General features: G+C 40.6%; 3 protein-coding genes across 7 annotated transcripts in view; 2 read left to right on the top strand and 1 right to left on the bottom strand.

The window, feature by feature from the left end:
• The window catches only part of MED14 (mediator complex subunit 14), a 75,880-nt gene extending 71,345 nt beyond the window's left edge, over window positions 1-4,535 (top strand). For 2 of the 5 annotated variants that reach the window (XM_053670573.1, XM_053670571.1), the window contains one exon: window positions 1,989-4,535. In XM_053670573.1, the coding sequence (XP_053526548.1) occupies window positions 1,989-2,062 (74 nt within the window). In that variant the 3' untranslated portion in view covers window positions 2,063-4,535. The remainder of the gene's footprint in view (window positions 1-1,988) is intronic. The other 3 variants (XM_053670572.1, XM_037165347.2, XM_037165356.2) reach the window with 3 other exon arrangements.
• A 1,659-nt stretch (window positions 4,536-6,194) lies between these two features.
• On the top strand, window positions 6,195-21,363 carry CUNHXorf38 (chromosome unknown CXorf38 homolog). Its single transcript, XM_037165278.2, has 7 exons — window positions 6,195-6,445; window positions 6,617-6,751; window positions 8,843-8,962; window positions 10,200-10,349; window positions 10,630-10,812; window positions 18,149-18,311; window positions 18,752-21,363. The coding sequence occupies exons 1-6, from the start codon at window positions 6,230-6,232 to the stop codon at window positions 18,308-18,310; spliced, it is 966 nt and encodes a 321-aa protein (XP_037021173.2). The 5' UTR covers window positions 6,195-6,229; the 3' UTR covers window position 18,311; window positions 18,752-21,363.
• A 2,618-nt stretch (window positions 21,364-23,981) lies between these two features.
• Window positions 23,982-24,522, bottom strand: MPC1L (mitochondrial pyruvate carrier 1 like). The gene has a single exon (XM_037165630.2). The coding sequence runs from the start codon at window positions 24,423-24,425 to the stop codon at window positions 23,982-23,984; it is 444 nt and encodes a 147-aa protein (XP_037021525.1). The 5' UTR covers window positions 24,426-24,522.
• Between the last annotated feature and the right edge of the window lie 1,623 nt (window positions 24,523-26,145).

The following is a 26,145-nucleotide window of genomic DNA, read 5'->3' as shown; positions in this document are numbered from 1 at the left end:
TTGGGCTTCTTATATAAGTTCAGGCGGGTGCAAGTGAACCTTTTCACCAAGTGCACAATGAAGCTCTCAAACTGAGCATTTTCAAGGGAACCAGAATGTTTCTGGCAAGACAAACAAGGTCTGTTCAAACTGTCGTAGCCTACGCTTAACACATAACTCATGGCAGTGCTAAATTCTTGGTTACAAAACATAAAGCTCAGCAAAGAGAACTTTTCTTCCAATTTGCTTATTTCTAATATTACGGAAGTCTGCTATCTTTCCGTTTAGAATAGTATGATAACAGAATTATGTTTTTAAATGAGGGAAAGTTGTTCTCTGAAACATTTTTATGTACCAGTGTCAAAATTTTACTAGAAACAGGAATCATGGGAGAAATTATATTTTTAGCTGTTTGTTTCCCCATATTGTATACATAGGCAAGTTCTCACTCAAGTTTAGTTTATAAGGAATGCACTGGGCAATAGAGAAGGGTATGCTATTTTTGTTGTAATACTTCCGCTTCTTAAAATTTTCTGCTTTCATCCGTTGACTTATCTCTTCTTTCAGCTAAAAATAAGTCCTTAAGAATGAAAGTTTAAAGCTATCAGAATTTTCAACGTAGTAGTTCAGTAGAACTTTGATAATAAACACTATTCTTTCACAAACATGATTATTATGTCTGTGGAATTTAAAATTAAAAGCAAATAATGTTTTGATCCTATGGCAATCAAGCATTTTTCTGTCAATAATGAAAATGTGTTTTTAAAATGGAAAAAGAAAGACATAACTTCTTTTAAGAAATTGTTGGTATATTTTGGAAGTTGGGTTTTTGTTTTGTTTTGTTATATTTCTGCCTTAGATAAGTTAAACCTTTGGATTTCATTTTCTTTCTGTACCTTAATTTTCCAGTGCGAGAAGAGTGTAGTAACTTGTACAGGGCCCCCGCACATTCTCCCTTTTCAATTAAGTTCTTTTGCTTTCAGTCACTGTAGTGTCAGCCTGTGCTCTGGGGAAGGGACACAGCTTTTGGTCTATAATATTTACAGTTGGTTTTGGTTTATTATATTAAAATATATTAATATTTACAGGAAGGAAGAGGCAGGGTATTTTTTTGTTTTTTGTTTTTCCAGCAAAGGGGAAATTAAGAGGATGAATCATTAGCTTCCTCACTCCCCCAAGCAAATCTTGTTTGGGGATTGTTATTGTACCATAACTCAGTCTTCCTCCCGTCCTCCCAAAACCATCACTTCCTCCCCTGAAGTGCTTTTAAGAAAAATACACTTTTGAGAAGTATTATTTGAATTTTAATGTTGAACTCCAGAAGATAATTGTTTCCTTTAAATTTGGGAGAAAACTCCAATAGAGGTCATAGAACTGCACTGTCCAGTATAACTGCCAGTGGTCTTATGTGGCTATTTAAATTTAATTAAAATTAAATAAAATGTAAAAATTCAGTTCCTCAGTCACCCTAGCTAGCTACATTACAAGTGCTTGGTAGCCACAGTGCATATATAGAGCATTTCCATCATCACAGAAAGTTGTGTTGGACAGTGCCATCATAGAGATTTTATCTGACCTTTAATGCAGCATTAGAAGGACACCATTGGTGTACCTAATGCATAAATACAAACTATGTACATCTTTTCATTAGATTCAAAATATATAAGCCAATTGTCAGTAAGTACCCTTGAAGCCCAACTCAAAGGTTTATCCAATTCTCCTAATCCATTGTTTCTTTAGAGAAATTTTAGGCATATCTTCTTAAATTCAAACTTAACTGAGGCTTGCCCCAAATTTCCTCATGAGGAAAAAACAAAACCCAAACCAAATCATCTGATACTTAACTCCAAAGCTTAATCTCCTGTAACCTGTGCAACTAAAATTTATTCTTTTATTTTGATCTTTATAGTTCTTGCTAATTTTAGATTTAATTACCCTTACCCCACCGGTGTGTTGACATCATCTTTCCTGTATTGCGAATAGCTAATGACCATTTTTCTCTGTTGCAGGTGAATGCACAATATTTGCAGCTGTTCGTGATTTAATGGCTAATCTTACACTGCCCCCTGGTGGGCGTCCATAGACACTATTGTTTTTAAACCAGGAAGGCTGACAAATGAAAGTCTGAATTCAGCCTTCAGTTTTAAAAAGGAAAAGGACTTTTTGACTTAAAGAGCTAAATATTCTAAACTCGCAAAAATTTTCAGGGTGCATTTCTTTCATCAAACAGACCATCAGTCTTTTGTATAGTGAACTTGTATAGTGTGTTGAAATGGGACACGTTTCAAACTAGGTAATTAATACATCAGTGTCCGCTTGCCAATCATAGAGTCAATATTCTGTTTTATACTATAAAGTTACAGAAATGCCAAACTTGTTTATTTAATTGTTTTCTTATGTTTTGGGTGTAATAGTCCTTTTTGGTTTCTGTTTTGTTTTTTTAAGGCAGGTCTGTCATTTTGAATACTGTAAAACTGTGATAAACTTTATATTGAAGCTGTATTTTACTATGACCGCTTTGAATCCTCACATGAAATGTTCTGGGAGTTGTTATAAAAACATCCCAAAGAAGCAATATTTAATAAAACTAGGTTTAAAAAAAAACAGTGACACTCACTTGTGTGTATATCAGCTCTATAGACTTCTCAGGGCCTCCCTTCTTCTTTAACCTGGTGGGGCCAGTAATTAATTTCTAATAATATATTGCCTGGAATTTGACCAAAAACATCTGCTTCTTTGTTTCAAGTTTATTTTCTTCAAACATTCCTAAATCAACTGGTGGTGAACATTTTAGCACCTTGGTTGTCTTTCAGTTTAGGATTTTGGTAAAAGAGAAAGAACCCAGTCTTTGAAAAGAGACAGTGAGTACTTCCTATTAGTCAAGGATCCCAAATACTTCAACATTCTGGTCTGTTGAGGATGTGGTAACTTTTCTGTTAGGCAAATTTAGTTTATAGGATACTTCTGCATACAGCATTAGTTAGGAAATAGATTTGAGTACTCTGTCCTTACATGAAATTTCTGTGATGTTTCCTTATCTTGCTTAACTTCCCCATCAAAGTTGGGGTTAGTCTGAACAATCCCAGTTTAATTAATTATCAATAAAATGATAAAATGTTTTTGCTTGGAAGAAACCTGGTCCAATCCCCTCACTTTGAAGAATCTAACATCCAGGGTCTGTCCAGAGTCAAATGGAGTTTCTGATACTGACACATCTCAGCATAGTTTCCTTTTGGAGTACTGTGCTGTCTCTCCCAATCAGTCAGGGACTTTGATAAGCTTGAAAGAATATAACAGGAGACAAAGGTCTTCTGGTGACTTGATGTTATTTGGGAAGGTTTTTCAAATGACAACTACCATGCCAAGTTATCTGGTCACTGTAATATTAGTTCTCCATTAAATTTCAGATGTTTTATCTAATTCCATTTTAGATGATTTAATTGAGCTTCTGTAACTACCCAAATTCTAGTGTCCAGCATCTCACTGCAGCTATATCATATCTGTTCTCAACTTTGCTTGATTCTCTGTTCATTTCTGGTCAGAGTTGAGGCCTTCTTTGCCTTTCTTCTATGTCTTCTTTATGCCTTCATCTGCCTCTCGCCCAACTCTGCCACTATTCAGGAGCAAGTGACTAAACTTTTATCCTTCCTTTAACTTACCTTTTATCCTTCTGTTTCCTTTAATGCATCGGTTTGTCAATCTAAGATGTCTTTATCAAGGGTCAGTCCTTTTCTATTTAGAGTTTAATCCTGTCTTTCATGTAGAAATCTACATTTAAAAATACAACAAATGTATTTTTATCTACAGGATAATATTGCCTGAAGTAATTTTACTAAAATAGTTAACTTTTCAGGTATTTTCTCTTGTAAGTATGGTTGGTTTTGGAATGTTAATTGCATTTTTAAGCATGACGCATTCAGTGGACACTTTTCCTAATTGTAACTCATTTCTGAATGCATTGTGCAAATCAAAAGTAAAATAGGATTCAGTGAACAAAATTGCTTTTGATGCTTATTTAAGAGTACACCTTTGAATTTTGATAATTATGCTTGGTACTTGGAATTGGTATATACTTTATAAAAGCTTGAACACTCTAGCATTCAAATTTTAGGCTTCATCACAAACCATGTCTTTTGCCTCTTTTGTTACCCAGTTTCAATCACAGGAACTGGATGCCCATAGAGATTTTTTCTTATAGAGGGTTTGGGTCTTAACTTTAAGATGTTTTCAATGTGATTTTAGTAATAAATAAAATTTACACAAGTTTCAGAGAACTACCAACTCTCTAGTTAATTTTCATGAAGATGTTTGGGTAGTAGTATGGTTTAGTATTAATTTAACCTTAAAAGAAGAAATTGGTTCTGATCTGCCACCTTTTCTCTATCTTGAAATGCTGTTTCAGAATGTATAAAAGCACTTTCAGAATTAGGAAAAAAATGAAAACTTCAACAGAATATGTCAAGTTATTAATAATAGGCTGAACCTTATATTTGAACATTAACTGCAGATAAGTGCTAAGTGCAGATGTAAACTAAAATATATATGATTTTGAATTTGAATACCACTGAAAATTAGTGCAGTAACCTGTTCAGCCACAGGATGCTTATTGTTAATCATTCTTTGAACTGGTTTATTTGATAACTTCAAGAAGCACAATTTTACTACTCTGAATTCAGATCCAATTTCAACATAAAAAGTTTCATGATTTCCTCCCCCCAAAGAAATACCTACTACATTGTGCTTTAATATTTAGTTTTTACCCAAGTGTTCTTGATACAAAATCAATATTCTGAAAGTTTTAAGAGAACTTATAGTTAGGGGACTTAAGGGACAGAAAGGGCAAATGTTAATGTATATTTTATTGTTTCTTGTGAAATTTTGTTTCATTTGTGTTGATGGGAATGGACAGTGTGTCTTAAGGGAATGATTTGAAATTTATTTAGTATAGATTTAGTATTGAGGTTGTTAAGAAAAACTTAGCAGAGGCCAGCCAGCATTTTACTACACAACTCCAGTAGACCATGATCTTACAATTTTCTATAAATTGCCTCTGCTTCCAAGTGGCTGTGATTTGTTAAAATACCTTGCCTAGAAATCTGATTGATGGAAGGGCACATTTAGGTCAATATAAAGTAATAGCTGAATGTTTACCTAGAGCTTACTGTTGCCAGGCGCTGTTCTAAGTATTTCAGTGTATCTTTAATCCTTACAACGACCCAAATGGTAGGTATTAATAGCTGCCTTTTACAGATGAGCAAACTGAGGCCCAGAGAAATGAAATAACTTGCTGAGATCAAATTTAAGACTGCTTAAGATCAAACAGCTAAGAAGAGGCCATTTGAGTCCAGATCTAGTTCTGAACACTGCCACTTCGATGTGAAATAGGAAGTCAGGGGCAAGCTTCAGTGTTTAGACTCTTAACGTCAGGACCTTTTGACTACACACAATTTTAACATGTTTTCAAAACTCAGTAAGATGATGAAACCTAACTAATACTGATGTGACCTCTTAAGTTGATTTATTGTATTCCGACCCTCATGGCACAATTATTTGGAACCTAACTCGGACTCCCTTATGGGAGGAGTCCGAGTTAGCACTAATTATCGTATAATGAGTACAAAACAGTCATCTAAGCTAAAACCTTCAGGGCCAAAGATGTCCTTATCTGGCTCAGGGTGGTGCTACCTTCCAGAATCCAGGTGATGTCCACTTTGCCTCTTCTAGGTGGCCCAGTAGCAGATGCTTTAGAGCTTTGTGTCACCTTGGCACACTGCAAACATAACAGGATACCATGGTCACATATCATTAATGCCCTGATTTGCTACAGCCAATCTTTGGTTTAAGAAGAGGTTAAGTAAACTTCCTAGAAGCGAATAATGCAAGGAGCATGTAATAAAAGTGTATCCCTACAAAAAACGACTCTGGACATCAAGCAAGGGGATAATATGCGCCTGGGGGGGGACGGTTCTCAGTTGGGAACGACAGAAAAGGGATTAAGAGTTTCAGGCAGGCTTTCGGTCAAGCACCAGAGGAAGCATTTTTACGTCTGGGTCACGTAAGACTAGGGTGGAGCCTCGGGAGCCAGAACACTCTGCCCAGGGGACGGTCTACATTTGGGGCGGGGTACAGGCAGGGCCACGCCTACGAGGCAGCGCAGAATCCGGCACCGCCCAGGGTTCTGCGCCTGCGCACTGCTGCCCGCCCCCCCCCCCGCCCCTGGCCCCAGGGCCTCCAGGGTAGGAGCGGAAACATGGTACTGTCTGAGCTGGCAGCTCGCCTCAACTGCGCGGAGTACAAGAACTGGGTAAAGGCGGGCCATTGCCTGCTGCTGCTGCGCGGCTGCTTGCAGGGCTTCGTTGGCCGGGAGATGCTAGCCTTTCACCACGGCCTGCTCGCCTCCGACCCCGGCCTGGGCCCCAGGGCAACCTGCCGCAGCGGCTCTCGGTGCAGCCCGCATGCCCGCCAGGTGAGCGCCTGGCCCGGAGCCTTGATCACCACCTCCTGACCCCGTCCCTGTCCCCGTTCCAAACACAGTGTCCCATGCCCTCCCTGGTGAGGGGCTGACCGCAAGGAGTGGGGCTCAGATGCCCAAATGCCCTTCACTCCCGGGGCCCCTCCTTAACTCCGCCCTCTGTAGTTTCATCCTCAGTGTCAGGTGTGCGCAGAGTGGAAACGGGAGATTTTGAAACATCACACCAACAGAAATGGAGACGTTCACTGGGGAAACTGCCGGCCGGGCCGCTGGCCTGTGGACGCTTGGGAGGTGGCCAAGGTAAGCACCTGTCTGTAGGGTTGGAGGGTGGTGACACCAGGTAGGAGTCTTCTGGAGCCTGGGACTTCATAAACAGATTCAGAGAAATTGTATGTTTAAGGTTTGGTATCTAGACTATTCTATTGGACCCAGCCCAGCTTAGTGAAGTAGAAGCTGGCTTCTGTCTGCTTCCTGAAAACATTTTGAGTTTTGCTACCCCTACTTGTGAAGCTATAGGAAGGATCTCAACAAGAGATGCTAGGGCAAGATGTAGAATGAGCATCATGAGCACAGGCACAGAGAGAGAAATATAAAATGAGTTTTTGAGGGTAAGCTCCCTTAGTAGCTATGTTTGGTTCTAGCATACCATGAGGATGGCAAAATGAGGTTAGGAAAGAAAAGGCTGAACTGTGAAGGACTTTTAAGTATCCGTCTAAGGAATACAACTTCAGAGATGGGGTAGGCAGCTAGATAGAAAGATACCATAAGGCCTGTTTTTAGATTTTGACAACATGACTGGTTTAGATTTTGACATGACTGGTTGGTCCAACTGGAGGGAAAATTTTTTTTCCTTTTTGATGTTTGTCAGAAACTGGCTAGGGGGTGTGGAGGGGCAAAATGGCCTCCTAACATAAAATAGCTTTTGGAATCAGCCTTTGTGCAAGTTAGCAGCAGGCACAGGCTTGGTGCCTGGGAAGCAGAAGTCAGAGTCCCGGGTCAGCTGCTGTGACATTGGGCCAGTCTGTGTTCCCTAACCTCAAAAAAGAAGTTGGATTGTGCCAGGGACCCTACACTTGGTGCTTGTGGACCAGTAAACCCACCACATCTGTACCCTGTTCTCCATTTTTTAAAGCCGCTATAGAATTACCAACTTCTCTTACCTAGAAAACAATAAAACTTAAATCTCTACCTTTTACTATGACTGTTCCTCACTTGTTTGGTCTCTGTTGCTGCTTTCTCACTCTCGGAATCCTCTTGAAGCACAGGCCACCTGTTTTGTTGCTATCACCTACAGATCTCCACCCCTCTGTGAATATTCTTTTCTGACCCCATTCTCCTTTTTTCTTATTTCTCTGAACTTGCCTGGACCAGCTCCAGCCCTGATGACATCATCACGTGTTTCAACTCAGGGGAAGAAGCTCACAAGAGAGCTGGCTGGTTTTATTGTCAGTTTTTCTTTTTTTTTAATGAGCAATTAATTTTTTTAGCCCATTCCTCCACCCCCTCCCCTTTAGCAACCATCAGTTATCGACTTGTATGAGTGTGTTTCTGTTTTGTTTATTCCTTTTCCTAGATGCCACATATAAGTAAAAGCATATAGTATTTGCCTTTCTCTGACTTATTTCACTTAGCATAATACCCTCTACATCCATCCAAGTTGTCACAAATAGTAAGAAGAAAACAGAAATACTAATTCAAAGAGATACATGCCCTCCTATGTTCATTCTAGCATTATTGCTAGTAATAGCTAAGATGTAGAAGCGGCCTAGGTATCCATAAATAGATGCATGGATAAAGAATGTATATGAATGTGTGTGTATACACATACACAATGGAATATTACTCAACAATAAAAAAAATAAACTCTTGTCACTTTCAGTTCTCGCTCGAGAGCCCCAGCCATCTGACCACATCTGTGTATAGACTTCTGTTCCTGGAGACCACTGTTGCTGTCTTTCCCTTGCCAAGCTCTCACTTGTGTTCCTCCACCCTCAATCCCAGATGCTAACCTTGCTCATGCTTCTTGGAGTTGTTGAAGACTCCCAGATACATGCTTCTTCATCTTTACAAGACCTACCAACCTACCTCCATGTCCACCATCTTCTTTCTGCTACAAAGGAAGAAGAGTATCTCCGGTCACTACTGGCTGTGTGACGTCATTGTCCTCTGGGTTTCCTCCTACTTCCCTGGTTACTCCTTGGCCTCTTTTTGAGTGTTGGCTTTTCTCAGGCCTCCTCTGTCCTGCTCTCCTCTGATGATACTGCCCAGGTCCATAAAGTTAAATATTAATACTGCCTTTATGCTGATGGCTCCCAGATGTGCACCCCTAGCCCTCCTTTCTCTTCTGAGCTCCATCTCTGTGTCACAACTCCTTCTGTCCCTCTCCTACAGGCCTTCATGCCCCGAGGACTGGCAGACAAAACAGGACCCGAGGAATGTGATGCAGCTGCTCTTTTAAGCCTGATCAACTCCTGCGATCACTTTGTGGTTGATCGAAAGAAAGTCATAGAAGTAAGAGCTGTCAGATCTCAAACCATACAATGGGAATCAGTCCTGTAGGTACTTTGAAGACCAGCTGAGGAACACACCTCGAGATGGCTAAAGCAATGTGTAGATGTAGCACACAGTCTCTCTTCAAAACAGTGATGTACAAAGAAATTTAGACTTTGCTTCAAAGTTGGTATTGCTTAGCAGGTTAGCAGGGCTCACATCCCATGTACCTTCTGTGATGTTCAAGAACACCAGTGCAAATACAGTCAACCTTCAGTTCTCCCTAATTAACACTTTCTGACAACTTGTCATTAATACCTTTCACTGCTAAACTAGGTGAACCTCAAATTTCTCTTCTCTGTTCTGCCATAAACAGAAGCAGTTAGTTTCAGTGTTAAATATATATATATATATACCAAGCAATACATCATTCTGTTCATTGTATGCCAGCATATGAGCCCTGCCCTTCTAAATTTCATTGACTAAAAGTTAAATAGAAGTGGAGAAAATAGAAACACTAGTGAATAAACAAGGTCAGAAAAGATCGCTATAGCAGATTTCCTCTGGAGATTTAGACTTTCTCTGTTTTACTAGAGAGCGGCTCTGGTACATTTATTACTCTGAGGATCTTTGAAGAGAGAGTATTTGAATGGATTATGTGTGATCTGTAGAGAAAACAAATGTATATTTTGCTAGGTTGCCAGTGGCTGAAAGGACTGAGAATCCTCTGTGACATCAGCAGAGACAAAAACTACCACAGTACAAAGGTGACCTCTATGATATCTCTTAATGAAGATGTGGAAGACTTTACATGAATTTAATATATGATTAGACAGTACCATCTATCTTAAAATACAGGCAGAAGTTGGTCTTCTTTGCATCATGGTTTCTGTACTAAGAAACTCTCTCGGCCTAGCTTCCTGGAGCTCCAACAATAGTTAAAGGATTTTTGCATTTTCTGCTTCAGCCTTTGGGTTTATGTGGAGCTGGTAGCCAATATTCTTGCTCTTGGCAGGTTGTTTTTAGTTAAGAGATATGGATCATTGTAAGAGATATGCAGCCAGTCAGAAAGATTTCAAGAGCTAAGGATAGTTGTAAGTTTGTTTATCCTGATGAATTTATTATTCAAGTGGCAGGTGGTTGAACATTTTTGTAACTAACAAAAAATCTTTCTGCAACTTTTCTTAGGAACTACAAAATCTTAGTTTACCCCACTGTTTGACTTTGAAACCTTTTATATTTCTTTGTCTCTCTGTAGGTAATTAAGTGTCGTAATGAAATCATGCACTCTTCAGAGATGAAGGTCTCTTCTGCGTGGCTTCGAGATTTCCAGATGAAGATCCAAAATTTTCTGGAGGAATTCCAGAATATCCCAGAGATTGTGGAGGTGTACTCCACAATAGAACAGGTAAAAATTAGATTGAACAGTTCTGACATAAAGAACTAAGGGAAAAAAGGAACCACAGCCACTTGTTTAGAATTTGAAGTTTATTAGGTTTAATCGGAACTTTAGCATGTAAATAGGGAAATACATGTTGCTATGATATCCAGAATTGTGCTGGTCTGAGAGGCTTTTGTGGTCACAGGATGTTTTTAAAATGGATCCAGTCAGGTACCCAAAATTGGGTAATCCAGAGGAGTATCTTTTCCATTCAGTCAGTTCATATATTTGTTCGATAATCCAACAGCTGTTGACATCTGACTGGGCTGTTCACATCCCCGAGGAAGATCATCGAGATGGGGGTGAATATGATGAAACAGGCATTTACCTGAGTGAGAGCCAAGTAAATGAAATAGAAATGGAATTTCTAAAGGAAAAACTTCAAGAGATATATCTTCAAGCAAAAGAACAAGAGGTGCTGCCAGAAGAGGTAAAAAGAAAATAATTATCTCATCTTCTGTGTGTGAGTAAACAAAGCAAAACAAAAATGCCAGGGAGGAAGAGTTGCTCATTTTAATACATTGCCAGTTATATTTTGGACTAACAAGACAAACCATTTCCAGAAATGAGTATCCTTTTGGCACAGATTAACATTATCTTTAAATAATTATTTTCACTTCATCAGCAAACATTTCAGTGCCTAATAATGTACCACACAGTAGAACAACACAGGAAGGGCTACCATAGAATTCTGAACAAAAGTTCTAGAGATTCTCTGGAGGTCAGGGAGGGGTTGCAAAAAAAGAGGGGGGGGCTTTGCTGAGAAGGTCTGTTGAGTTGGGACTAATCAAATCAGAGTTGACAAATTGGCAAGAGAAGAAGGCATTCTTGGCAGAAGGAGCAGCACCTGCCAAGGCATGAAAGAATAGCTTGGGCCTAGGCAGTGAGCATAGGAGGCATGAGGCATGGTTAGATGTGAGGTGGTCAGGTAGGTTGAAGCCATATTTTGAAAGGTTTTCTGTGCTATATACCACGGAGTTTGGACCTTATTTCCAAACAGTGGTAGGGAATCAACAGACGGTTTAGTTTTTTAAGGTTTTATTTATTTATTTTCAAAGAGAGGGGAAGGGAAGGAGAAAGAAAGGGAGAGAAACATTAGTGGGTGGTTGCCTCTCATGCGCCCCCTACTGGGGACCTGGCTGGCAACCTAGGCATGTGCCCTGACTGGGAATTGAACCGGCAACCCTTTGGTTCACAGGCCCATGCTCAATCCACTGAGCTACACCAGTCAGGGCTCAACGGGTGTTTTTTAAAGCAAGAAAGAGTAAATGAAATAGAGCAGATAGAGCTTTTGGAAAGTTAACTCTTGTGACATTTGGAGTTGGAGACTAGCTAGTAGGCTCCTGCAGTCTTGGAAAGGTGAGAGAAAGAGGGCAGAAACTAGAGACATGGAGGAAGAGCCAGATTTGGGAGACGTTGCTTAGGCAAAGCTGATGGCTCTTAGTGGCTGATTAGATTACTTGGAGCATGGCATGGGACTGGTAGGCGGGAATAAAAGATCAGTGAGGTTTCTAGCTTAGGATACTGCAAGTCAAGGATGAGTTTAAGTCCTAATCAGGAGTACAGGAGAAATGAATCCCATTTGTTCCACGTAAGCTATAAAATTAATTTAAAAAAAAACAATTATATTCTAGTAAGGTTCTGAAATATTCCAGCACTTGATAGATTAGAATTCTAGATCAGCAGATCTTAGACAAATCATTTTATCCCTCCATTTCACCTTGTCCGAGGAAGGTAGTTTTGCTGGTTACCTCATTAAACACAGAGAAGATGTTTATGTACCACAAAGTGTTCATTAAGTTGTGCTCCTTACTGGTCCGTTTGCATGTGAGAACTGTTTCGACCTTGACCCAGATGCTTCATTCAGCTTGGTGAGCTCCTTTAGCATAGGGACTGTGGATGGCTGGTTTTGGAGTGTGCCCTCCCTGGCACACCATAGGTATTTAATAATTTTTTTAAGATTTTATTTATTTATCTTTAGAGAGGAAGGGAAGGAGAGAGGGAGAGAAATATCAATGTATAGTTGCCTCTTGTGAATCCCCTGCTGGGAACTGGCCTGCAACCCAGGCATGTGCCCTGACTGGGAATCGAACCACAATCATGTGGTTCGCAGGCCCGCACTCAATCCACTGAGCTACACCAGCCAGGGCGATATTTAAAATGAGGAATAAGGCTGTTAAATCTTCTGTTTTCTAAATCTATGTGTTTCATCTTGCTTTATTTTAAAATGCCATTAGAGCCCAGCTGGTGTGGCTCAGTGGATTGAGTGCTGACCTGTGAACCAAACCGTCGCAGGTTTGATTCCCAGTCAGGGCACATGCCTGTGTTGCAGGCCAGGTTCCCAGTAGGGGGCACAGGAGAGGCGACTACACATTTGATGTTTCTCTCTCTTTCTCCCTTCCTTTCACTCTCTCTAAAAATAAATAAATAAAATCTTTTAAAAAATAAAATGCCAGTAGAGCCAGCCCCAGTTCTCTTTCTGCTACTGCTTTCAGAAGCAGAGTTGAACAAGAGAAGGCAACTAGAGGATTGGGCTCTTAGCCCCTGAGTTGTTCATAGTTTCCTCTTCTCTGTTGAGGGAGCTACAGTTCTTTCCTGTTTGTGGAACAAAGAGCAAAACACATCAGCAGCAACACCAGCCAGGAGTCTGTGTGAGCTGTGAGCTGAAAGGGGACCTGGCAGTCATCTTATCATAGCCCCTGCTTTATGCATGAGGCAGCAACATCAAGGACCAGGTGCTGTCAGATGTAAGGCCATGCGGAGTTGGAGGGCTGACTGTAGGTCTCCTTGCTCTGGTCCTGTGTCTTTCCATGTGCCTCACTGCATCTTGTATCTGAAGAGTAACACTGTAAACACTTGTAACACTGAAGAGTTAGCAACTGTAAATTTCAAACCCTCATTATCTGTTTTTCGGAGAGGAAATTGGGGTTAATTGGTTTGTTCTCTGGGTTCCCAGGTCTCTAGATAGAGTTGATAAGTTCTCATTTTGCATGCTTTTGTTCAGTAGACCATGGCATTTCTCTTGATATTTCAATTGATCAAAATGTAAATTCAGATTGATTGGTATGTTATCTCTAAGAAGTTGAAGGGTGGCTTTCCATGATGTGTGCAACTTGACCTCACTTGTAAGTTCAGTACCAGATACAGTCATCCATGTTCTTTGGCGTTAGTCTCCAAAGTCAGATGATTCGATAAACCAAATTTCAGTGACTCTAACGTGCCATTAATTGTAAGACACACCATTATTTCATTTAGTTCTAAGACAGAAAAAAATACTGCCAATTTATTGTAAGACACTGTCAGTGAGAAGATGCATTCTCATTTAAGATGTTGAAATATGAAAAAAAAGTGCATCTAGGAATTTAGAAAAACAGTGATTCTATTATGACCACAGTACTTTTTTTTTTAATCAGTGTTTAACAAGATCTGTTTCTGGTATTCCTTAAAACCAAAGGAGAAGGATTGGAAAGCCAAGTTGAAAAAAAATGTTTAATGCTGGTAACTTAGTGTGACAGTTCCCAAAAATGCATTGTGGAGCATGAGAGTGAGTGCCAAGGAGCACATAGTGGAGAGAGCTCATCGTCTCTGTTTTTTTCTGCTTGAGTGTTGAGCCCTAATGATAAATAACATTATAAAAGGGGCTCCCATGAAAACACACTAGGCATGTAGAAGCAATTATAAAATGCATTCCACTTCAGAGGCACATGGGAGCAGCAGCTGGACAAGCTCCCTTGGGACATGTGTAGAGCATGTCCAGCAAGGGCCTCACTGCCGCAGAATTTAGCTGCTACCCAAGAGCAAGAGCCCTTCACATAGCCCTGCCAGCCCTCCACGTTCAGTTCAGACGTGGGAGTTTAAAAAATTCAGCTAAAGCACGTTGACTACAGTAAGTGGCTTTAAAAAAAAAAACACGTAAAGAACTCGCACATTCTTGAAAATCATCACTGATTTCGTAAACCCTGCTGAGGGAACCACCTTCACAGAGATCCATGGGGAGGCCTGGGGAGAAGGGGCAGTGACAGTGTACTCAAGGCAGTCAGAAAGAGGGTCAAAATGTCACTTTGTAACATTCCAGAAAATTTACTAAGCAAGCACCTACTGTGTTGCAGGCACAATCCTAGAAGCTTCGTTTGTGCATCCGTGAACAAAATGAAGTTCCCTGTAGGGCGAAACAGACAGTAAACAGCATAATAAATAAATTATGTGCCTTAGAAGAAATACTGTGTTGAGCAGAGTATGGGGGATCAGGAAACAGTGGGGATGAGTATCAGGTTACAGTAGGGTGGTCAGGGTGGCCTTAGTGAGAAGAAGAGACTTAGCAACACCTTGGAGGAGGTGAGGACTGGCCATGGGTGTATTTGGAGCAAGAGCATTCAGGCGGAGGGAGCAGCAGAAAGCTGAGCCAGGGTGGCTGGAGTGGGGTGAAGGTGAGAATAGTGAGTGAGGAGGTGAGAGAGTGAAGGTGGAGAAGGCAGGACACTTTGGGCCTTAGTAGAACCAGTGAAAAGTATCTAGTCTCTTTGTTCTGAGATGGGAGCTGTGGCAGAATTCCCAGCAGTAGAATAGCAAAAGGAGCACAACTATCTGGTCTGTTGAGGATACTGAGGAGGGGGAGGGCTGGTTAAAGATAAAAGCAGGGAGACCCGTTAAGCGGCTGCTGCGGATACCAGGTAAGAGAGATGGTGGTCAGACTAGGGTGGAAGTGTAGAAGCGGGCAGATGTGGCATATGGGAGAAAGAGGCATCAAACACAAGTCCAAGGGTTTTGGCTTAAGGGAGTGGAAGAATGAGGTGCTCAGCATCTTTTGCCTACAATAGTCTCTGGCACATGGTAGACTGACTCTCATTAAACATTTGTTACATGAATGTGGGAAGGAAGGAACATACCAGACACAATGCTACGTGTTTTTAGTAGGCTATTTGAATTCTCACAAGAATTCTTGTGGGGTCGGTATCATCATCCTTTATTTGCATACATGGAAATAAGTTCAGAGAGGTCACGTGTCTTCCTCAAAGTCACACGATGATTAAGTGACAAAGTAGGGCTTCAATATCCGGGTATCATCTGACTACATTCCATAATTTTCTTCTACTACTTCAGTTTTTCCATTTCTACTTTCTCTTCCCCCTTTACATATAATTCATAATTTAAAAAAAAACTTCTTTTGACTTTTTGTCCCCTCTCCCCACGTAAGAAAACTAAAATAATTGCCCCTCTTAAGCACATTTCAAGGGCAGAGAGGATCAGGAATTGATAGCACATGGTCACAGTTCCCAAGGCTGCAGATGGGGAAGGAGGACCCCATTCCATCTTGGAGCGTGTGTGTGGTACACAGTCACAGCCAACGCTATCACAAGGACCAGGGGAAGGACCCCGGAGGTGCTTTTAGAGCACCAGGCACTGGCAATAAGTGTTACCACTACAGTGCCCACGGTGTGCTGTGTTTGCTGTGAATAATGTCATTGGTATGATCTTCACTTTACATGTTTATGGTTTCCGGATTTATGATTTTAAAGCCCAGGTGTCTTTTGGGGGTTGTAGGCTTGTTTCCAGCCATGTAACAAGCAGCTCCAGCTGAAGGGCATATCGCTGCATACTTACTAACTTTTCTGAAGACCTTCTCCCTGGCCCTCCCTGCTCCCTATTCAGCCAGGCAAAAAGCCACAGCCAGTCTTCCTCCCCTCCCCTCCGTCCCTAGCAGACATTGTCCAGCATCTCTGGCCGTTTCATTTGCTGACATCACAATTGCCTGAGTGTTTGCTTAGTTTCCACCCTAGACCTGCTGCATCAGAATCAATCACGTACACTTGCCCTGGCTGGTGTGGCTCAGTGGATTGAGCACAGGCCTGCGAACCAGAGTATCGAAGTTTGATTCCCAGCCAGGGCACATGCCTAGGTTGCAGGCCAGTTCCCAGCAGGGGGCTCATGAGAGGCAACCATACATTGCTATTTCTCTCCCTCTTTCCTTCCCTTCTCCTCTAAAGATAAATAAATATATAAAATCTTAAAAAAAAAGAATCAATCATGTACACTCTAAAGTTAAAGAACCACCGTTCTGTTAGGGGTAGGGTACTGCACCACCTTTCTTCACTAGATTTTGATCACCTTGACCTAGCTTGATCTTGGTAGTGCCCCATTAAAAAAATATATCACACCCAAAAATATGAGTAAGTCTCATCTTTGTAACAAGCACAGTGACCAGTGTGGATGTCCAGGGATAAGCCCTTGGTACATTTCCATGGTACTATTCTGAGTACTTTTATTAAATATCAGGTATTACATTACTGGTGGGAGTTTAAATTGGTACATCTTCAGTAAATGGAAGCTTTGGCAAAATTTATAAAACTCCATCAGAATTAAAACTGCATTTCACTTCTAAAAACATCCCACCAATGAACTTGTCTTTTATTCAGAATGGTACATATACAGCATTATTGGTCCTAACAGAAGGTTTGAAATAAGTTAAAATGTGAAACATCAAAAACTGAAGTATTCAGCCATCAAAAAAGATAACAAGGCTACTCTTTATAATCTGTTGTAGGAAATAGGAAAGATCTGTTGAAGAACAATGTCTAGTATGCTGGAATTTTTGTATTTTTTTTAATGTGTATACAGTATATACACATGCTCACATGAAAATACATACAGTATCTCTGGAAGAAACATAAATTTCATTGTGGTCACCTCTGGGGGAAGGAGCTAAGTGACAGAGGACAGGGATTTGGAAGAGGACTGATTGTTTACCTTGCACTTTTGTGCTCATCTTGAAGTTTTTATCTATATGTATATTAGTATTAAATATATATAAACAGATCACCCATATGCATGCATATGGATAATCATATACATCTATATGGATATATATTTAATAGTAATGCATGTACAGATACAAAAATCAAAGTGAAAAATCTTCATTTTATATACACATACGTATGTGCATACATATGTATATGTGTATGTCACAAAGGTTTTACTTACGGTTTTTTGGCTTTACAATGGTGCAACACAGATAACGTATTTCAGTAGAAATCATACTTTGCATTTTGATCTTTTTATGGGCTAGCAGTATGCAATATGATGGATAATCTCTCATGGTGCTGAGCAGTGACAGTGAGATAATTTTGCCCTACAGTAGGCTAATGCAGGTGTTCTGAGCACATTTAAGGTAAGCTAGGCTAAGTTGTGATGTTTGGTAGGCTAGGTTGTATTAAATGCATTTTTGAATTATATTTTCAACTTATGATGGGCTTATCAGGATGTGACCCCATCATAAGTTCAGGATCATCTGTGTGTTGCAAACATCGCCTTGAGTGGCCTAGAACCAGCTAGCCTGGGTCCTATTTTGTTTGAGTAGAGGATGCTTTGGTTTTGTTGTTGTTTTTTAATTTTTTTAATTTATTTATTTTTAGACAGGGGGAAGGTGAGGAGAGAGGGAGAGAAACATCAATGTATGGTTGCCTTTTGTGTGTCCCCTGCCCGGAACTGGCCTGCAAGCCAGTCATGTGCCCTGACTAGGAATCAAACCACGATCCTTTGGTTCACAGGCCCGTGCTCAATCCAATGAGCTACACTAGCCAGGGCAGGATGCTTTGTTTTAAAGGGTTTGTTTGGTTTTGTTTTTCAAACCTCAACCTGTTTATGGACAGTCACCTATAGCCAAGGTTTCTGTCTCTTGGTGGAGACATGAGCAGGAGCCAGTTTTCACCTGAATTACAAGCCTGCTATAAAATGATCTCAGCTGTAAACTGTATGGTTTCTTTTTGCAGATCTTAAATCAACTGGAGGTGGTAAAAGAATTTCTAAGAAACAATGAAGATCTTAGAAATGGTCTTACACAAGATATGCTGAAGCTGGACAGCCTGTATCTACAGCATCAGAAACTGGATTCAAAGGAACCTGGAGCACAGGCATCTGAAGGGAAGGCCTGAGGTAAATTTAGGCATTTGATGTTAAATAAGGATACAATAGCCTCATCTCTTTGATGTCGGTTCTTTTATGTAAGGTCATAATGAACACACACTTAGTCTCATCTGAAGTTTCCCCGTGTCCTTATTGTTTGAGAGAAAGGACACTGGGCTTTGTGCTCTTTCTAGTTGATAGTTTTCATATATGAAGTAATTCAACAAAAACGTCCTGCCAGCTTCATGTAGTCAGATATACCTGAAGTCATTGGTCTAGTCTTAAGGGATTCAACTTTACCACATAATCAGAGAGTATGTCAGCCCTACACTGATGCCAATGATGTCTAGCTCTAAACTGTGGTGTTGATAGCAACTTGTTAATTTCCTTAAGTAAAACTTGTTAAAATAAATAACTGTCTTCAGTATTTTACCCCCCCAAATAAAATTAAATATTTTCTTTTATTTTAGGTTGCCCTTTGACAAAAATCAGACATGTCCTATGAAAGTCAACACGCCTTCCATCTCAGCCATCCTTTTCTGTGCAAAAGGGAACACTTACCAGAGTCCTCTACCCAACCAAAAAGGCATTTTGGGTTTTTTTCCTGGACTTTTCCTTTGATTCTTTTGGAGCTTTTTAAAATATTCATAAGCTTAGTGTTGTGTGATTTATACTGGCCAAAAAATATTAGATACTCTTATACCAAACCTGTTATTCAGGGGGTTTTGGTGGTTTTTTTTTTCCTTTTGTTTGTATCGTTTTGTTATGTTGCTATTAAAAGGTAAGATTCTTTTCTGGTACTAAACTCTAGCTGCTTAACACAGTAAAGGCTGTGTTTGGTGGCCCATGTGAAGGGTCATACAGAGTTCTCTGCCCCCTGGCACACAAGCCCTGCTCCACCCCACCCCCTTCTTGAAAGTCTCATTCATGAGGATGCCCAAGGGGTGAGCTGTGATGTAAAAGTCAAGATATAAATCCTTCCTTTTTAGAAGAAGGTAAGAAAAAAAAATTGCCTGAAAGGCCATTTTCTAGCCATTTCCAATTAGTTACAGAGCTATTTCAACAGGCTCTGGTAGCCTGAGGCAGTAGGACAAGGAAGTGAGCCCAAGCTGGTCAGGGGGATGGGGAGTGGAGGAAACAGTGACTTGACTGACCAAAGAGGGGCAGGGGGCTCTAGGCCAGCATCACAGACAGGGATGTTGGGGAAAGCTCTGCAGTTGCTGACTTGTATGTGGCACTTAGGAAAAGTAAACTCCCTTGGCAGTCACAGCTCTTTCTGTTCAGCCAGATCCCAGGTGCTGAGCACAGGGACTGGCCCTCCGGTGCTCAATGAATATGTGTTGACTGAAGGGTCAGCCAATAGCTTAGGAGTATTTGTATATAGATGTAAATGTTAGTTGTACTGTCATGTAAGACAGTACAACTTAAATCTTTTTTTGCAAGATTCAAGAATGAAATTTCACCATTCTTATGGGAATTCAAAGACATCATTTTCTTTCAACAGATTCACAAATTCATTCATACTTCCTTACTCCTTTTACCCAAAAAACCATCCAGTTCTGTTTTTGTTCTGTTTGTTTCTGGAACTGTGAAACCTCTGTCCCATCGTATGCAATGGTGCTCAACTGGGCCACGTTGCCTCTGAACCTTCAGGGATAGAATTGCCAACTGCCACATTCCCCACTGCCTGGAGGAATAGCCCCACTAAAACTGAGCCCTTTTGCTTCCTCAGCTGCCCATCAAAACTGTGATCTATAGAGAATGGGCCGAGGGTGGAGGTATATTTTTACATTAAAAGGCATTTAATGTAATTTTGTAAAACCTGGATGAATGCAGATGTGCCTATAACTTCCTGTTTTAATCTTTCCTGTTTCTATTTGGTCTTTTTTTTTTAAGATTTTTTTCTTATTTTTAGAGAGGGGAAGGAAGGGAGGAAGACAGGGAAAGAAACATCAGTTTGTGGTTTCTTCCCGCATGCCCCGCACTAGGGACTTGGCCAGCAACCCAGGCTTGTGCCCTGACTGGGAATCCAACTGGTGACTCTTTGGTTTGCAGGCCGGTGCTCAATCCACTGAGCCTCACCAGCTGGGGCACTGTTTGGTCTTTAATCTTACATATTCTTTCTCCCTTCATTACATGGAGTTCCTTCAGATGACTTCAATAGTGAAGTAAGAATTTTCATTCAGCTTGCAACTCCTCTAAACTAAGAAACTTTGAAATATTTCCTATCTTCTAGATGTAAGAGTCAAAACTTGGCATCAAATTAAATCTTGATTCACTAACCAATTTAAGACCTCATTTCCAGTGGGATTATGAACTCCTGATTTTCATACCTCTTGTATCTAGTTAGTTTTTCCTTATCTATCTAACAATAATCAAGTGTCAACCATGTGCCAGGCACTAAAGTAAATGCAAATATGAGGATTTTAAAGGTATGGATGGTGGTCTATGAGCCTTCCTCTTATTGGACTTAATGTCTGCTTTGATAAATTAAAGATACTGTTCAGAAAACTATACTGGCGGTGTTTAATTACATTGAAATTAAGATAGAAAAAGGAAGACATTCCCAGAGAGGGCTTAGAAGCGAATGTGGTGTGTACAGGGACATCATCAGCCTGTGACCCTTTCTTCTATAGACCTGCACATGTGGACACCAAGTATCCACAGCAGAATTGGCAGCCAGCTATCAGGGGAAGACTGGTTAAATAAGTCAACACAACCATGTTACATAATATTAAGCCACTGGTAAAAAGAATGAGGAAATGCTGCAAAGCAGTAATATAGGGTAATTTCTAAGACCTATTAAATATAAAAGTAGAATGTTTAACAATGAATAGCATGCTGTAAAACTGTTTGTATTTTAAGGTAACATGTCTGGAAAGTTGTGTGTTTTTCTCAAGATTTCTTGCTGATCTGTGAAAGGAATTGGGGTTGAATGGAGGGGTTCAAAGGAATTTGGCTTTTCTATATGTGAGAATTTTACAACAAACGCAGTTGTGTATTTTGAATTTCTTACTGAAAATTTTAAATTTCAAAATAAAGAGATATAAACAATATAAACTCATACGGTAAGATTTATGTGTCACATTTCCTGTAGTATGTCGTAGCATCCATTTTTTTGTGGAGATCAGCTCCACTTCTGGGGAGATGTGTGAGTTGTCAAGGTCAGAGGCCCCCAGGAAGTGGTTTCCTTTGTGCATGAGGCTTTGTTTCATCTCAGAGTGCCTTGTTTTCATCCAGCAATATGATTTGCTCTCAGCCTCTTCCTGAAACACAATATGTGGTTCATGCTTTGAAAGACTTAGAGGAGAAAAATGGCTTTTAGCATCATAGTTACAAAGATAAGGCAGTTCTTTGGCTTTTAGCCTGTGCTTTGCCAGGAAGCTCAGAGGACCTAAGAAGGAAGTAATAACTTATTAAACTCAATATAGAAAACAAATTTTGGGAAACTGCAAATGTGCATCAGTAACAAAAACTTCTGGGAAAAAACTGCCAATTGAGAAAATGTTATTGGCTTCATAAAGTACTGGTAGAGATCTGTAGACAGTTTAAAGTTAAATTGCAAAGGCCAGAAAGGATTATTTATGTTTGAGAGTTTAGGGGGATTATGAAATGATTGTTACCCTAATGGTTTTAAAGTTTCATTTTTATTAAAGTATTAATCACTCATATGGCTTTAAGCATGAATATCCTAGGCAACCAAGGGTTAGATCTCTTAATTGAGTGGGCATACTATGAACTGGATCCTGTAAGCGTAGCACTGCATGAGATAGAGGTGTTATAACCTTCTGAATGTTTTCTCTAACCTTTTTGCCCAATACATTATAAATGTAGAATAATAGGAAATTATCAGCAGAGAGTACCTCCGTTTCCCTTACCAGGTTAATTAGAAACCCACCTGCTCTGACATGTGTTCAACAGACAGTGGCCTTTTATTGAAACATGATACTCAAATTACAAAATACATTTTGTAAGACAAGTCTAAAAATACATTAATTTCTACTCATGTAATAGTGAAGGGGGAAATCCTTCAACGTTTTCATAAAAATCTAGATAAAAGGTTATTATGATTCAGTTGAGAACTTTAAGAACAGCTTTTTACTACTGCATGAGAATTTTTAGAACTGTGTGTGTGGTTGCCAGCCTAGAAGATCACCCCCAGCGGTGCCTGCCTCCTGGTATTTCCACCCTTGTATTGTCCTCCCAAAGTGTATCAGCGTTGGTCCATGTGACCAATAGAACACAGCTGAAGTGACGGTATATCTCACTTCCCAGGATAGCTTCCATCTTGGGTTCTCTCTTTCTCAGAACACCTGCTGTGAGTGAAGTGTGTTATAAGCAGCCTCCATGGCCCACATGACAAGAGACTGCAGCCACAGTGGACAGCTAAGAAACCCTGAGCCAGCAGCAAACACCAAGCTAAGCCATTCCCATTCCTGACCCTCAGAAATTGTGTGAGATGATATTTGTTGTTAATTTTAAATATCTGTTGTTTAAAGCTAAGTTTGGGAGTGATTTGTTACATCTTCGAGAGTTCCACTAATGTGCCTGTCTTATCCCAAACCTGATCATTTCAGAACCTTTCAGATGGCCGTTTTAAATTTCTTTGCATTTGAAATATCTAACTAAAGCAGTCTTAAACACATTTATTGAGGTTCCCCAGTAGACCACTCTGGAACTTCCTGCATCCTCCAGAGGTAGGTGGAAATTTTGCATCAAATCCTAGAGGGTAGCCTCTGTGGCAGAATGGCCTCACACCCACAGCCCTACCCTTCTCTTTTCTATCCTCCCTGGTTTAAGAAAACTCCTTAGTATCTATGAGATTTCTGCAGGGGGAGGTAGATACTCTGGGCTAATACTGTTGACCACAGACCCTCGTCCCCAACCATACAGCTAGTGTTCAACACAGGGCAATAGGTAAACCAATTTTACAAACTGCCATTTCCCCATTTTTAGGCATGAGGAAAACAGGAAAGGATTCTGATTTTGTCATTTTTATTTCCTAGTTACCTAGAGTTCAGGGTTGACAGTAATTGACCTCACAATTATTTATTCTGTTTCCATGGAAGGTTCTATAGTTGCCCAGCAACAAAGAGATTCTAGATTCTCTTAATAAGTACTCCTTAAAAGTCTCAACTTGACTTCACAGAGTTTATTTAAACTCACTTCCAAGTATTTCCATCAATAGAAATAGCCCCCAGACTTTTGTTTTGTTGTAAGGAGATTTGTGACTCTACCAAGGTTTAAAAGTCATGTGTACTAAGCATCCTTATTTGGCCCGGATATACAAAACAACTAACAAAACATGTTCCCAAGAGACCTTTAAGAAATTTTTTAAAAAAGATCATTTGAAATACCATTCAAATAATCTTTCTTCCCTATGTAAATTAAACCTTCAATTTGTGGGTACCATGAAGAAAAAAATCAAACAAGTTACCGTCCTCAGCTTCTACAAAACAATATATTTCTAGGGCAAGAAAGAGGCAGCACTCGGTTTCAGTTCTATGCTACTTCGCTTTTTATTAACCACACTGCAGGTTTAAATGAGATTCGCACTGTTTTAGAGTCTAATTGAAACTGTTCATTGGTCTTTTCTTTAGGAAGAAAAACAGTTCAGTGCTTACAAGCTGCAAAAGTTCGGTAGGGTCATCTCAGCCATTAATCTCATTTCGTGGACTGCAGATTAGGGCCAGTGGCCACCTAGTCACAAGCTGTGTTGTCGGTGGTGAAATGGGCGTCGTTGTCAGTGGCGGCGGGAGTGGTGGGAGCGATGGTGGCACTGGTGGCAACGACGGTGGCGACAGCAGTGGTCTCCTCGGCGCCGCCGCCGTAATGGTAGACTACGTAGCGGCTCGCCTGCACGCTCTGCGCCACCACGTTGGCGCCGTGGCAGGCCATCAGCAACAAATTTCGAGGCTGCACGCGGTAAGCAAAGCGCATGAAAGCCATCGAGTAGAGAATGAGCGCTGTTGTCATGCGGCCGCTGATGATGTCCGGAGATGCCTTCATGTCCCGAAAGGCAGCTATTGGCAGGCCCCAGTTGGCCACCGGACCCCAAAAGTGAGTACTAGTCACATAATCCCGGAACTCCTTGGTCTTCATGTAGTCCGTTGCCTTCCGCCACAGTGCCGCTATCGCCGCCATGATCACGGAGCCGCGGGACTGCCAAAGGATGATCAGCCAGCTCACAATGAGGTGGAACGTGGAGAGGGTGCCATAGCAACCCGGATGTGACGTCAATGCACTGCCTCGCGCCTTAGCTTGACTGCTGTAAAGTGTACCAGACCTTACGTGTCGCTAGCTTGCGTGCACGGCAGTGCCGTAAAGTGCGTCTGACAGCACTGGCTGCAGTTGTATGTGCCTTCATTCTGGTGAGTACCTGCAATGTGTGGAATGCACAAGTGTGCATGAATGTCTGTGTGTACCCCTCTGGCAAAGGTGGAACCACCGGCTCATCATTTGTACCCATCATGCTGCGGCCACCATAAAGCTCTCAAGGCTCTGCTTACCACCAGAGAAGGTGCAGGTTCATCTGCCTGATGTAGGAAAACTTTGATTCTCCTGTATATAACTTTGATTCTCTAGTCTGTGGACAGACTAGAACAGAGGACACATCTATGGACTAGATGCTGACACAAAATTCTTTAACCACGTAAAGAATTTTAGGCCTTACACAATTTGCCAGAGTGTTATTTGCAGACATAGTGGCAGCTCACCCCTAAACATTCCAGCATCTGGCTCCTAACAAGGACATTCTCCTAACTTAACCACAATACTATAATCCAGTCACATATTTAACACTTAATACAGTGCTGATATCTAATATGCAGTGTATATTTAAGTTTTAGAATTTTACAGGGTTTTTTCCTTTCTTGTTGGAGTAGGAGAAATCCAGGATTCAATCAAGGTTCATATTGACATATCATCTCTTTTAGATTAATCTCCCTTAATCTGGAATAGTTTTGTAGTGTTCTTTGTCTTTAGTGACTTTGGTATTTTTGAGGAATACAAGTCAGTGGTTTTTCAGAATGTTCTTAATTTGGGTTTGTCTGTTTTCTCATAATTAGATTTATGTTAAACATTTTTTTGGTACAAATACTACACAGGTGATATTGTGTCCTTAATACATCACAGTGGCAGGCACTGTGTCATTTACTCCATCATTGGTGATATTAAGTTTGGTCATTTGGTTAAGGAGCCCTGGCTGGTGTAGCTCAGTGGATTGAGCGTGGGCCTATGAAGCAAAGGATTGTGGTTCTATTCCCAGTCAGGGCACATGCCTAGGTTGCAGGCCAGTTGCCAGTGGTTAAGGAGTTGTCTGCTATGTTCCTGCATTGCAAAGGCAGCTTTCCCTCTCTGTAATCAACAAATAAACCAGGGGGAGCCTCTTTGAGAGTGTATGGATATTCTGCTCCAACAGTCTTTCATCTAACACTTAATATCCATTGATGAAAATTCTTAATGACAGCCCTGGTTAGTGTGGCTTAGTGGATTGAGCACTGGACTGTGAACCAAAGGGTCACTGGTTTGATTCCCACTCAAGGCATATGCCTGGTTTACAGGCCAGGTCCGCAGTGGGGGGGCATTAGAGAGGCAACCACACATTGATGTTTCTCTCTCTCTCTCCCTCCCTTACCCTCTCTAAAAATAAATAAATAAAACCTTTAAAAAAGAATTCTTAATAACAAACGGATTATTATTTTCCCAGTGTTCTCTACCTTTTCCTAATAAAAATAATAATTGTTAAAAAGTAAGTGTACATTGAAATATTAATATTTTAAGTGCTGATTTATAAACAAGCCCATTGTACCTTTAAACGTTATTACATTCAGCCCTGGTCAGGTGACTCAGTTGGTTGGAGCGT

This window comes from Artibeus jamaicensis, unplaced genomic scaffold, assembly GCF_021234435.1.
Source record: "Artibeus jamaicensis isolate MK-2021 breed Jamaican fruit bat unplaced genomic scaffold, CSHL_Jam_final contig_60, whole genome shotgun sequence".
Classification (NCBI taxonomy): domain Eukaryota; kingdom Metazoa; phylum Chordata; class Mammalia; order Chiroptera; family Phyllostomidae; genus Artibeus; species Artibeus jamaicensis.
Note: the sequence above shows the minus strand (reverse complement) of the source record. Positions and strands in the feature narration are given on the sequence as shown.